Source organism: Pezoporus flaviventris, unplaced genomic scaffold (genome assembly GCF_033815535.1).
Source record: "Pezoporus flaviventris isolate CSIRO_AGI_PZ_B2104156 unplaced genomic scaffold, CSIRO_AGI_Pfla_v1 ptg000025l, whole genome shotgun sequence".
NCBI classification, from domain to species: domain Eukaryota; kingdom Metazoa; phylum Chordata; class Aves; order Psittaciformes; family Psittacidae; genus Pezoporus; species Pezoporus flaviventris.
Genome location: NW_026892573.1, coordinates 29,590,278 through 29,603,718, shown reverse-complemented (window position 1 = coordinate 29,603,718; position 13,441 = coordinate 29,590,278). Strand labels below are relative to the sequence as shown.

At 43.5% G+C, this 13,441-nt stretch overlaps 1 protein-coding gene across 4 annotated transcripts in view; it reads left to right on the top strand.

Annotated features, from left to right (window-relative positions):
* The window catches only part of SYTL2 (synaptotagmin like 2), a 54,881-nt gene that overhangs the window by 18,620 nt on the left and 22,820 nt on the right, over positions 1 to 13,441 (top strand). For 3 of the 4 annotated variants that reach the window (XM_061458012.1, XM_061458013.1, XM_061458015.1), the window contains exons 3-5: positions 5,571 to 5,719; positions 8,804 to 8,942; positions 13,155 to 13,227. In XM_061458012.1, the coding sequence (XP_061313996.1) occupies positions 5,571 to 5,719; positions 8,804 to 8,942; positions 13,155 to 13,227 (361 nt within the window). The remainder of the gene's footprint in view (positions 1 to 5,570; positions 5,720 to 8,803; positions 8,943 to 13,154; positions 13,228 to 13,441) is intronic. The other variant, XM_061458014.1, reaches the window with a different exon arrangement.

The following is a 13,441-nucleotide window of genomic DNA, read 5'->3' as shown; positions in this document are numbered from 1 at the left end:
AGCAGTGACCTGCCCTGGTCCATGAACAGTGAACAACCCCCTTATGAAAACCCAGTAGGAGAGGCAGGACTGTTCTCATCTTAACCTGGTGAGGTTAAGGAAGAGACCCTACATACTGGTCTTGATAACACTGGACTATACTGGTGTCCTGGTTTTGGCTGGGATGAAGTTAAGAAAATTAACCATAACCAGGACAACCAGAAAGTGATACATTTTCTTCCCAGTATTGATTGCTAACTTGTTTACTAGTAGCAGATGGATTATTTGACTGGATGGTGCTTGTTTGGAACAGCCAGCAGAGCAGGGTGGATGGAGTTTATTTTCGTGGTAGAAGACTGTGCTTAAGGGAAAATGTGGATACTAATATGGCTTTTTAACTTCTGACTGTTGCCTCAGTAAGTATAGATTTCCTGCGTTGCAATGGTACCATGTGATTTAACCCACTATCAGATTCTCCAGAGGTGGGAGAAATAGCCCCATTAATGCACATGTAGGTTTTCTGTTTGCCTGCAGAATGCCAGACACTTGCTTTGTGTGCCCATTCCGTGTAATCCTGCAAGTACTTAATGCCCTGGGGGAGGAAAGTCTTGTCATCTTGCCATCAAGTGTTTCACCAAGGCATAGATTAGATATAAAGTTTTCAGGTTAGATACAAGGAGGAAATTCTTCCCTGTCAGTGTGCTGAGGCACTGGAACAGGTTGTCCAGACAAGCTGTGGCTACCCCATCGCTGGCAGTGTTCAAGGCCAGGTTGGACAGGGCTTGGAGCAACCTGCTCTAGTAGAGGGTGTCCCTGCCAATGGCAGGGGGTTGGAACAGGACGAGCTTTAAGGTCCCTTCCAACCCAAACCATTCTATGGCTCTATAGTTGGAAAAATCATATTAAGTAAAGGGTGAGCTCAGACTTAAAGAGGATTTGGAGCAAATTCCTTCTAACTGACCTTCATTTTCTTAAGTTTAATGTTTCTATAGAAGAAACAAGCACTACCTTTTTATAACCTTAAGCTGTTTCACTCTGAAAACAGCAATCTGGGTTAACTGGCATTATAAGAGACCACTGAGGGACTTGGGATACATGCTTACAACATATGTAAAGCTGTTACTACATATTCTTCTAATTGCAAACTTGCCAGCTGAGCCTGCAATCTGAAGTTTAATCTGGGTACCCACTAGTTCCTTGGTACCAAGAAGAAAACAAGGTAATGGCAACATGGTTTGCCTTTCTGTTGACTGGGAACCTGGAGTAGAATCAGCTCTTGGCTTCTAACCTTGTTGTGGTGTGCCGGGAGGCACACGTAACATTGGAAATCCCTGGCTGCAGCTTCATTTCCCTACAGTTCCTTTCAAGATAAATCACAGCCTAATGCCTAGCAGTGAAACAGACCCACACAGTACCAGCAGTTTGGTATTGCTGGTAGGGCCTGCTCATAGCAGAGCTTGAGGATTCAAGCAGCACTCTAAAACCTCCAGTCTCTAACCTCAGTTTTGCAACAAGTCTATGATGTCCTGGTGCACACAGGCTGCTTGAAAGTTATTTTCCTTGCCAGGACCTAGAGCTAACTGTCCGAGGATGGAAATCTGCTGCTTTATTTATAGCTAGGCAATAATATTGCTCTTAGTTCCTCAAAAGATGGAACTGAAAGGCTAAATACTTCTCTTGTAGATGAGTAAGCCAAGCCAGCAAAGGTCAAGTGCTATGAAGGTGAGAAGAGAAGGCAAAAGTAGTTTACAAGTTATGAGCTTCTGTCACTTCTTACCGTACAAACCCTATCATCCAGACAGGTCACTTGTAAAGGAAGTACTGTAGATGGAGAGCAGGTTTGTACCTTTGTTAGCAGCACAGTTACCTCCCAAAGTCTATAAGGCCTGTTGAGCTGGTGAAGTTAAGGTACAGTTAACTCCATAAGCAGGAGTGGGAGCAAGTTGCCTGACATTTGCTTCCATCCAGCTACAGTTGCCATGAGTGATGTTTAATGAGTCCAGAGCCATGACAAATCCTCTGTCTCTGTCCTGCTTATGTTAGTCAAAGTTCTGAGTGTCCCACAAGCAGGTACATAGGCTGACACACCTGAGAGTCCAATCCACTTCTACAGTGGATGGGACTCTGATTGGTGTGAGCTGACTTGTACAGCTCTCCTACCACACCCTAGTTTCAGTGGTTGAATAGAGGGGAACGGAGTGAGCAGTGTCTGGGGTAAAAGACTGACTCGGGGTGAGAGCACTGAATACCTGTCCTGTGACTCAGTGCCATCCCTCCAGAGCACCTCCCTCGGCATGTGTTGTCACACTGCCCTGCGGCACTAGCTGGGGTCAGAGCTCTGCTTGCCCTGCAGGCTGTGCAAACAGCTGAAGAGCCCATCCCCAGCCCTAAGGAGCGTCTGTTCTGAGAAGACAAATAACACAGGGGAAAGAAGGTGAAAGGGAGAAGCAATCGTCTGTGTAAAAATTGCTTGCATTCCACTATTCCTGCTGGCTGTGTTCATAAACTGCCTGAACAACAAGGAGTTGGCTCATACCTGAGTAATGTGTTTGCTTGAGGACAGAGAGAAGCTACTGCTCTGTTCCTGCTCTAACTTGGAAGACCTGCAGCATATGAGAGGTATGTATTTTGGCTCTTAGAGTTATAAGCAAGAGGAAGGGCCAGATCTTAAATGGCCCAGTCATGCTACGGACTGTTGAATCTTGGCATTAGAAATGCCAGTGGTGACCTCAACTCCTTGCAGCCTCAGCTGTGTGTAGCTGACCGGAGACAGGGAAGTTCTTTAAACACCCAGGAGGGACAGACTGTTGACAGTGCTGCCAAAAAAAAAGTTCAGGTATTCAAATGCTAATAGAGCTGATGCATTCAAATAAGCCTTTTCATTTCTGGATGAAGGAGAAGTTGAGTAATAGGTGAGAATGGTCTTAGTGTGGGGTTGGGACTGTCTCAGTGCCCTTTCTCTGCTTTGAATGGTTGTGTGTACTTGACAGTCAAATCTTCAACCTACAATGAACACTGTCATCAGAGCTACTTGGTAGCACTGGAAGTTCCTTCTCCTAATCTCATGGACAAGATAAAACTGGCATGAACCTCCTTAGGGTTGGACTAGATGACCTTTGAAGGTCCCTTCCAACTCAAACCATTCTGTGATTGGCCATCAGGCCTGTAGAAAATAGCAGCATCCCGCATCAATGTGGACAATGTTTGGTCTTAAAGTCTCCAATTAACTTGATTTGTTCTGGTTTCTCCCCTGAGCTCTGTTATTAGCTTGTTCGCTGCAGGAAAGGACATAGAGAAGGCAGATGAAGCCTGACTTGACTTTTTCATCAAGTACTCTCCAAAGCTGTCTAGTAACTTTCCTGGTGTTCAGGTTACACTCCAGGCCATGTATGAGCACATGCCTTATGTGTTATATTCCTAATGAGGAAAGACAGCAACCTCTCAAATGGCAAACAAAGCCTCCTCAAAGAATGTTTCATAGAAGCAGAGTGACCATGCAGCCTGAAAGCAAATTATTAAAGATGTGCTTCACAGTATTTAAAATGGCTGCAGTTTATGTGGTGGATCCACTTTTTTACAAGGCCTATAAGGACAGGACAAGGGGAATGGCTTTAACCTGCCAGAAGGGAGACTGAGGTGAGCTCTTAGGCAGAAGCTCTTCCCTGTGAGGGTGCTGAGGTGCTGGCACAGGGTGCCCAGAGAAGCTGTGGCTGCCCCATCCCTGGCAGTGTTCAAGGCCAGGATGGACACAGAGGCTTGGAGCAAGCTGCTCTAGTGGAAGGGGTCCCTGCCTGTGGCGGTGTGGGTGGAACTAGATGAGCTTTAAGGTCCCTTCCAACACAAACCAGTCTGGGATTTGTAGATGAATAAACTGCACAGCCTTATTTTGTTGTTTCTTCCATGAGATGCTTTCTTCCTTTGTAACTTGTGTTTGTACAAGGATTTTTGTATAACCTATGGAAAAAATGAAACCATCTTTCCAGTACCTTTTCGGGATGTGTGTATAAAAGCAGTGTCACATGATGTCTCTAAATTGGAGCGACATCAATTTGATGGATGGACCACTCGGTGGATAAAGAACTGGCTGGATGGCTGCACACAAAGAGTTGTGGTCAATGGCTCAATGTCCGGCTGGAGACCAGTAACGAGTGGTGTCCCTCAGGGATCGGTGTCGGGACCAGTCTTGTTCAACACCTTTGTCGCTGACATGGACAGTGGGATTGAGTGCGCCCTCAGCAAGTTTGCTGCTGACACCAAGCTGTGTGGTTCGGTTGATACCCTGGAGGGAAGGAATGCCATCCAGAGGGACCTCGACACGCTTGTGAGGTGGGCTGATGCCAACCTCATGAAGTTTAACCATGCCAAGTGCAAGGTCCTACAGCTGGGTCGGAGCAATCCCAGGCACAGCTACAGGCTGGGCAGAGAAGAGATTCAGAGCAGCCCTGCGGAGAAGGACTTGGGGGTGTTGGTTGATGAGAAAATGAACATGAGCCGGCTTCAGTGTGTGCTCGCAGCCCAGAAAGCCAACCGTATCCTGGGCTGCATCAAAAGAAGCGTGACCAGCAGGTCGAAGGAGGTGATCCTGCCCCTCTACTCTGCTCTTGTGAGACCTCACCTGGAGCATTGTGTGCAGTTCTGGTGTCTTCAACATAAAAAGCACATGGAACTGTTGGAACAAGTCCAGAGGAGGCCACGAGGATGATCAGGGGACTGGAGCACCTCCTGTATGAAGACAGGCTGAGGAAGTTGGGGCTGTTTAGCCTGGAGAAGAGAAGGCTGCGTGGAGACCTCATAGCAGCCTTCCAATATCTGAAGGGGGCCTATAGTGATGCTGGAGAGGGACTCTTCATTAGGGACTGTAGTGATAGGACAAGGGGTAAGGGGTTAAAACTTAAACAAGGGGAAGTTTAGATTGGATATAAGGAGGAAATTCTTTCCTGTAAGGGTGGTGAGGCACTGGAATAGGTTTCCCAGGGAGGTTGTGAATGCTCCATCCCTGGCAGTGTTCAAGACCAGATTGGACTAGGCCTTGGGTGACATGGTTTAGTGTGAGGTGTCCCTGCCCATGGCAGGGGTTGGAGCTGGATGATCTTAAGGTCCTTTCCATCCCTAACTATTCTATGATTCTATGAAGATCCTAAAGAGGCACCTTCTGAGCCCTAAACCAGCAACAGACTTAATTTTGACAGAGACTTCTAAATCTGCCCTGCTAGCTTATCTCAGTTTTATCCTTTGAAGGCAAAACTCAAGATCTGCAGTTACTGGAGACTCCTTCAGAACTTTCTCTGCTTGAGCATTTATCATGGCAAAATATACATATATTTTTGTAAGAGCTGTTTCAGCTGAAGCTTTAAGGGTAACAGGGCTGAGGCTTCTCTTTCCAGCTAGTTGTCATCCTTCATAATTAACTAAGGAACTAACAGATCACAAGATGGAAATAGTGTGCTGAGATAGCATGAAAAAAAACCAAACCAGCCAACCAAATCCCAAATTACAGCCCGCTTCCCCAAAGCCCCCAAAATCTGACTTTGATTCTGTTAACACAGGTAAGTAGATTGCGTGTCTCACTTATTCCTTTTTCCCCTCCTCAGGCGTTTACCAGAGAAAGTCAAGGATGATGTTCAGCTCAAGAACATGAGCGGGCAGTGGTTTTACGAAGCCAAGTCCAAGAGGCACAGAGATACGGTACATGGAGCAGATATTATCAGAGCTTCCATGCGCCGGAAGCCTGCACATCCTGGTAAGCATTTGCTTTACATTTCATTTTGAGAAGGTTGGTTTTTGCTTTGCTAACTTCAGACTCTGTTGTCTGTGAAATACAAGAATATTGGTGTCCATAACCAGAAAATGATGCAAAAAAGAGATTTCCCATGAGTTTGCAGTGTAAACTTTCTTCTCCCCATTTAAAGAGAGGATTCTGTGTGATGACTAACAGGATGGACTGTCTTGTGTTTCTGTGTAGGACTGTAAGCTCTCTGCACTCCTGATGCCTTCTTACTTCTATTCTTGAGGCCCTCTGAGCTGTCTTGGAACATGCAAGGAATCAGAGATTGAGGGAATTGCTTTTTATGTATAAATTTCCAAGATTTTGGGTGCTGCTTGAGACCTCTGAAGTTCAACGGTTGGCACCACGAGCTAGAGGTTGTAACTACTGAAATCCGTGCTGGAGTTCTGGCAGCCAGACCTGGCACTCTGTGTCCACATTAACTTTTAAATACACCCACCATCCCCTACATCATGGTGGGTGCCCCCAAACGATTTATTAGAAGTGTTTGTTAAAGCCAGTTGTGTTCATGTACCAGATAAGTTGCAGACATTCATTTAATAGTACAAATAGGTAGTAGTGTATTGTGTGTAAATTGAGATGTTGATGAGCTTTGGGCTCACTTGATAATAAATACTGTATTCCGAAGCTCTTCTTTTAAGAAAATCAGAGTGTGGGAAGATAATGCATTGTATTTGACATTAGAAATAAATACAGTGTATTGTTTGGAGAGAAACAAACCGAAAGAGAACATAGGAGCTGCTCTGCTGGAGCAGACCAAAAGCTCAGCACCCAGCTCTGAGTGCCTGGCAGCACGCATGTGCTCCAAGGCCAGGACCAGCCTGCAAACACTTGCACCTCAGACTGTTTTGATGTAGAGGAGGTATTCCTGGGTTATTTTTCCCCATTAATTTCTTTAAGAAGTTCTTTAAAGCCATGCCTCTAACGTTCACCATGTCCTGTCTGGGGCATTTTAAAATGAATGTTTTCCACATAAGAAGTGACTGAACCGATCACCATTATCGTTGGGAAGCCAACTGAACAGTTGATCTCTATTCACAAAAACATATATAATACAGCATACAGGATTTTGTAGACTTCTATTAGAAATCTCTCAACATCTGACTCTCTAATCTAGGGAGTCCTGCTCCATTTTGTCATTATTTGGACAGAATATTTCTTCTGTTTCTTAGAGAAACTGACCCTCATCCCTCTTTACCTCCTCTAGTTTTACTAAATCCTTTTGGCTTACAAGGGCAAGACTCTTCTTATTCTCTTGTACTGATAGTTAAAGTTCTATTAAGGGATTTTGCTGTGTGCTCTTGAAGCAAGTATTTCTGTCAATGCCGTGTATACATTACAGCATATTGTATACCTTTATCTTTCTATAGGTTTTGTAACCACAACTTAGCCTTGTCTTCCTGTGTCTAATCCTGAAATGTTACACCTTCTAAGATCCTATATTCCCAGAGGGATAAGGGCAGTTTAATCAGTTTGAGGTTACAGTGGGATGGTTTCGGCTTTTTAAGTTGACAAAAAAAGGCCTGAAACAGAAAAGACTTAAAAAAAATCAAAGGTTAGTGCGGTGTGTTTGTGGGTTTGGCTGGTTTTCAATTTGCAGGCTATGAAAATCACCTGTAAAACTGTAGCTAAATTTTACAGTGATTTATAGTTTAAAGGAAAGTACTTAAAGCCACATTATGTTAAAGGAAGGTAATTACTCCCCAGTCTTGTTACTTGAACAAAGGGGCGTACTGGTACATTCAGAACTATGTACAATTGATTGCTTTCAATGACTCATTAGATGTCAAGATATTTTTGCTTGCAGTTATGGATAGTGATAGTGAAAACAAAAATCTTGCTTAGTTTTGTACACTAAGGAATCCTTAGTGTGGGGTAGCGGGTAGATTTAGATTAGATATAAGAAAGAAGTTCTTCCCTATGAGGGTGGTGAGGTGCTGCACAAGGTGCCCAGAGGAGCTGTGGCTGCCCCATCTCTGACAGTGTTCAAAGCCAGGTTGGACGGGGCTTGGAGTACCCTGGTCTAGTGGAAGGTGTCCCTACCCATGATAGGGGGCTGGAACTAGGTGAGCTTTAAGGTCCCTTCCAGTCAAACCAATCTGGGATTCTATGATTGTCAGAGCAATCCCAGGTACAGCTACAGCTTTCGCAAAGAACAGATTCAGAGCAGCCCTGCGGAGAAAAACTTGGGGGTGTTGGTCGATGAGAAAATGAACATGAGCCAGCAGTGTGCGCTTGCAGCCCAGAAAGCCAACCGTATCCTGGGCTGCGTCAAAAGGAGCATGACCAACAGGTGGAAGGAGGTGATCCTGCCCATCTACTCTGCTCTTGTGAGACCTCACCTGCAGTATTGTGTGCAGTTCTGGTGTCCTCAACATAAAAAGGACATGGAACTGTTGGAACAAGTCCAGAGAAGGGCCACAAGGATGATCAGGGGACTGGAGCACCTCCTGTATGAAGACAGGCTGAGGAAGTTGGGTCTGTTCAGCCTGGAGAAGAGAAGGCTGCGTGGAGACCTCATAGCAGCCTTCCAGTATCTGAAGGGGGCCTATAGGGATGCTGGAGAGGGGCTCTTCATTAGGGACTGCAGTGACAGGACAAGGGGTAATGGGTTAAAACTTCAACAGGGGAAGTTTAGATTGGATATAAGGAGGAAACCCTTTCCCGTTAGGGTGGTGAGGCACTGGAATGGGTTGCCCAGGGAGGTTGTGAATGCTCCATCCCTGGCAGTGTTCAAGGCCAGTTTGGACAGAGCCTTGGGTGACATGGTTTAGTGTGAGGTGTCCCTGTCCATGGCAAGGGGTTTGGAACTGGATGATCTTAAGGTCCTTTCCAACCCTAACTATTCTACAATTTTATGATTTCTAGTAATATTAAAACACCCGTTTTTTCAGATGGCACCAGATCTGCTTCTGAGCACAGTTCAAGTACAGGACTTTGCAATAGCTGTAGGGCTGAATGCAAATACTTGTATTTGATGATTCAGAAAATCCTGTATGAACATAGGGGAGACAACAATATTCTTGTTTCATGTTTTAGCTGAAGTGAGTCAGAGCAAATCAAACAAAGTGAAGAACAGCTGGGTGAGCAATGTTAATAAAGAAGTCTTCGTGCTGCCAGAACTACATGGTATTGTGGAACACCAAGAAGAAGAGGAACAACTGAAATCCAGTTCAAGGTAAGTTGTCTGTTTAATCACACTTAGTATGTGTGATCAGGACTGGTGAAATTTGTAAGCTGTAAATTCCATCCAAAATACTGTACTTGCCTCTTACTTCAGAGGTCATCAAATGTTTCCTCATTATTGCCCAAGGAATCAATGCATGTGGAAGGTTGATAAACCAGAGTCATGCATTTAATTGTTCTGTATCCAAATGCAGAACAACCTTCAGCTTACCTCTCTGAGGCAAAAGTTGTTAGTGGTGTGTAGAATGGTCCCACATATGTCCTCATGTCACAAGTTAGTCTGGCTCCCAGAAGCAAGACTGTGAGTTTCTAGATACAATGGTTGGCCATGATCAGTCCTTCACAGTTAGTAACAGGGGCACAATAACCCCTGCATCCCTTCAGTCAGCCACTTAATAAGACCAGACTCTTGATTAAGCTTGGATCATACAAAGAATAAGACTGAGAAATGACTCTAGAATTTTCCAAGGTTTTTGGGGTGCACATTTAATAATCAGACTTTTTAAGGAAACCAAATGTATTTCAGATGGAAAAAAAAAAAACCAGAATCTTTTGGATTCTTGTGGAAAATAAGTCAGAATGTACCAAGAAAAATAAATGCCTTTCTGGAAGTGAGAGGCTTCCATTCAGAATAAGGGAAGACAGTCGGTTTGGTTATGCCTGGGCTGTAGTTGTTACAGGAATGCTGGATGATAGTTTGTGAACTACAGAGGATTTGGTATTAAATCACTCTATCTCAAGTCTGTGAACACCCCAAACAGCTTAGTTTTGTTTTGAAATATCCTGAGTTGGTCTTTAACAGCCGTGTTCTCTTTAAAATACCTGTGTATAGTAATGCATTGGCTTGTGTGAAGCTTTCAAAAAGCCTGCATTTGAAATGGAGAGTGCTGATCTCTTAGCTAGGGCAAAGCAGGTAGAAATTAGATGCCTTTAAATGGCCAGATTCCTCAGCTCCATTGAGGAGACAAGAAGCAGGGTGTAACACAGCTACTACTGTTTGTGCTTTCAGGGAGTAGAGAGATGTAAGAGCCAGAGTTACTCCTTAGGATGACTGGTTTAATTCTGGTTGTACTGTTGATGTGCTCTGTTAAGCTTTCACTTTCTTGTCTGTCTTTTGAAGCCCTTCTCTGTACCTCATCTGTTTTCTCTTTGCAGCAAAGTTTGTCTCCTCCTTTGCCCTTGCACAGAATCTAACAGCAATTGAATCTTTCGCTTTCATGGTCTGCAAATGGGGCAACCACGTTCATAGTGAATGGCACCAAAGGCTGGTGTAAGTCTTAACAACTCTGGCTTGCATTGCTGGTCCTACCTGTCCTTTACATATCATTGTCGGTGAACTCCAAGGGGTATTTTTGTCTTAAATACATCTGAAATCGTGCTGAAAAAGTTCAGATAAACTGCTTTGTTACAGACTTCCTGAAAAATCAAGTTGTACAATGAGGATGATAAATGTTGCTTATCACAAGAAAGAGCTTAACTTCCCCCTCAGGTCAGCTGACAATGCTGACAGTTGTTACTGAATGTAGGTTTTTTTACATGTGGCTTTTACTTGCAGAAGTTATTATGGAGTTATGTCTTTTTAGGCACAGCACAAGACATGCTGCTGTTTAATATACCTTTTAGAGTATTTTGCATGTCATCCTGTACACCAGGAAAACATGATGATACTTTAAAACTACAGCCTTAGAATGTTATTCTCCGTTAGAGCTCCACAAATACAGTACATGATTGATAAAGAGTAAAACAAGAAATCTGGAGAGGGACTTTTTAAAAGGGTGTGTAGGGATAGGATGGGGGGGGAATGGCTTTAAAGTGACAGAGGGGAGATTTAAGTTAGGTATTAGGAAGAAGCTCTTCCTGCTTAATTTCTGGCAGTGTTTAAGGCCAGGTTGGACAGGGCTTGGAGCAACCTGCTCTAGTGGAAGGTGTCCCTGCCTGTGGCAGTGGGTTGGAACTGGGCGAGCTTTAAAGGTCCCTTCCAGCCCAAACCATTCTGATTTTATGAACAAATTACTCAGACTTTATGTTCCGGATCCTATTCTTAAACAAAACTAATTCTTACTTAAATATGAAGAAAGCTCCATTCTGGTAGATGTGTTTGTAAACTGCAGAGGGTCACAACCAGCCCTCAGCCAGTTCATCTGCTGCTGAGTCAGGTGCTGCTTTATGAGTTGGAACAGAAATCAGCCCACAGCTATATTCTTAAAATTGGCTGCATCCCCCCCCCCCCCCCCCCCAATATCTAAATTCAGAAATGAAGCTGTAAACATTTAATTTTATCTTTCTCTTTGGCTTTGTATCACTGTGGTTCTCTTGCATGCCAGAGCCTTTACAGGCTTTGAAGGTGTAACCTTGCAGAGAAGGAGTTTCACAGGGTGACTCAGTCAGTCAATATTACCTCTGTTCCCTGATACCATCTGTCTATATGCCCAAAAGAGGTAGTGTTAAAAGGGGTTTATCTTTCCAATTGAGATTTAGCGGTTGCTTTCTTCCCTAGGCTAGGGAATACTCTTAGCCTGTATTGAACAGGCGACAAGTATTCTGCAAGGTGGAAGCTTGCACAAAAGCCCTATTCCTTATAACTTCATGTAACTTTTCTGCAACAGGGGTGCTGGGATACTTAGATAAGGCCATTTTTGTTTTGTTTTCTTAATGGGAGGCCATTTGTAAGTAGACTGTATTGACAAAGCCTGCAATTCCGTATCTCCTTTCTCCATCTTTGCTCTTGCCTTTGCCTTGTTACTTCTTTGTTTCTGTCCAGTGCTGTCCAGTCTGTGTGGAGTTGGGCCTCCGCTGAGGTTCTCAGCACTTTAGTTTGCTGAATCGCAATGCAGGAATTCTTTAATCTGGGTGTAATTATCAGTTTGGCTTCACAGAGTTTCATAGATTAGCCTTGTGAATGCGGCATATCAGGGAACTGTTTGTTCAGTTTTTCCATTGTATGGGTTGATATTTTCAGAGCCTTTGTTATGAAACTTAGTTATAGGATCCTGGGTGTGTGTTTTTCTCTATTTTGTTTTCTTTAGAGCAGGGTTTTGGCATGCAATGCCAAATTATCAGCTCTCTAATTATTCTATGGTAAGTCTGAAGTAGCATTGTGTTAAAACACTGTGGGATTGTGCGTGTGTTCCATGAGACTTAATTACCTCACCACCTGACCAAAGAATGTCTTACAGGTTGCTTGCAGCCCAGGATACATATCAGTGTTTTCCTTGTCTAAAATGAGTGAAGGGTTGAAGTCCATAACCTGGACTTTAACATAATATTGTTAGTCCTGTTGGGTAATTGATGATGGAGATTGAGATACCAAGTGCAGGAGCACACAGGTGCTCTTAAAAACAAAACCACAAATTCAAGTGCTTTATTAAAGCAAGAGCACAAACTCCAGTTCAGCAGAATAAAATTTCTTTAAATAGATGTGTTTTCACACTTAAAATGTTAGGACTTCATCAGGACTGTAGTGAAAGCACAAGGGGTAATGGGTTCAAACTGAAACGGGAGATTTAGGTTGGGTATAAGGAAGACATTCTTCCCTGTGAGGGTGGTGAGGCGCTGGCACAGGGTGCCCAGAGAAGCTGTGGCTGTCCCATCACTGGCAGTGTTCAAGGTCAGGCTGGATGGGGCTTGGAGCAGCCTGCTCTAGTGGAAGGTTGGAACAGGAGGAGCTTTAAGGTCCCTTCCAACACAAACCAGTCTGGGATTCTGTGGACTAAGGTTAAAAATTGTAACATGACATGATCTTTTTAAAAGAAATTGGAAGTTGCAATATTGACCTCTTTGAGAGCTAGATTTTTTTTTTTCCCTTCACTTTGATTTCCTAGAAGGATAAATGTAGGACAGGGATGGAGATGGTATTGTTTGGAGAATGTGTGTGTGTATATATATATATATATGTATGTATGTATATATGTTTGCTCAAAGATCTAGAAGTGTCAAAGATAGTTTTTGTTATGCCAACTAGAAGCTGTATTGAGTTCTTTAAAAAGCAAAGAAGCTTCTGCAAGGAAACAAAGCAGCAAGAATATCCCTTGCTATGGAAAGGTGAAAGTTTGCTTCTGAGTCTCATGAGAACAGGCTAAATAGAAAACTTGAAATGCTAAGAAGTTATATTTGACTATGTACAAATGAATCTTTGTTTTGCTTTTTAAAAAGGTTTAAAGTATGTCCTGTTTGCTGAAGGTGTTCTGTGCTTTTTTCTTTGCAGTTCTAAAACAATAACCTCTGTGTTGGACAAACCAGAGGAGAGACCTATGAAGGCAGCAGCCTTCTCAGTAAAGGTATGACTGGTATTGAATATAGCAGCAGTTTTCTTACATTTTGTGTGTTTCTTTGCTTCAGCGGTAAGGATAATTCAAGATTTGAGGAAGAAAGATTATAAATTGGAAAAAAAATGGGTATTTTTTTAATTGGAGGGAGATAATGAAAACCACTAAAAGCTCAGTGCTGAATTGCTCTTATGGCTATAGGAAGCAGCTGTCTGTGCTTGGCGTT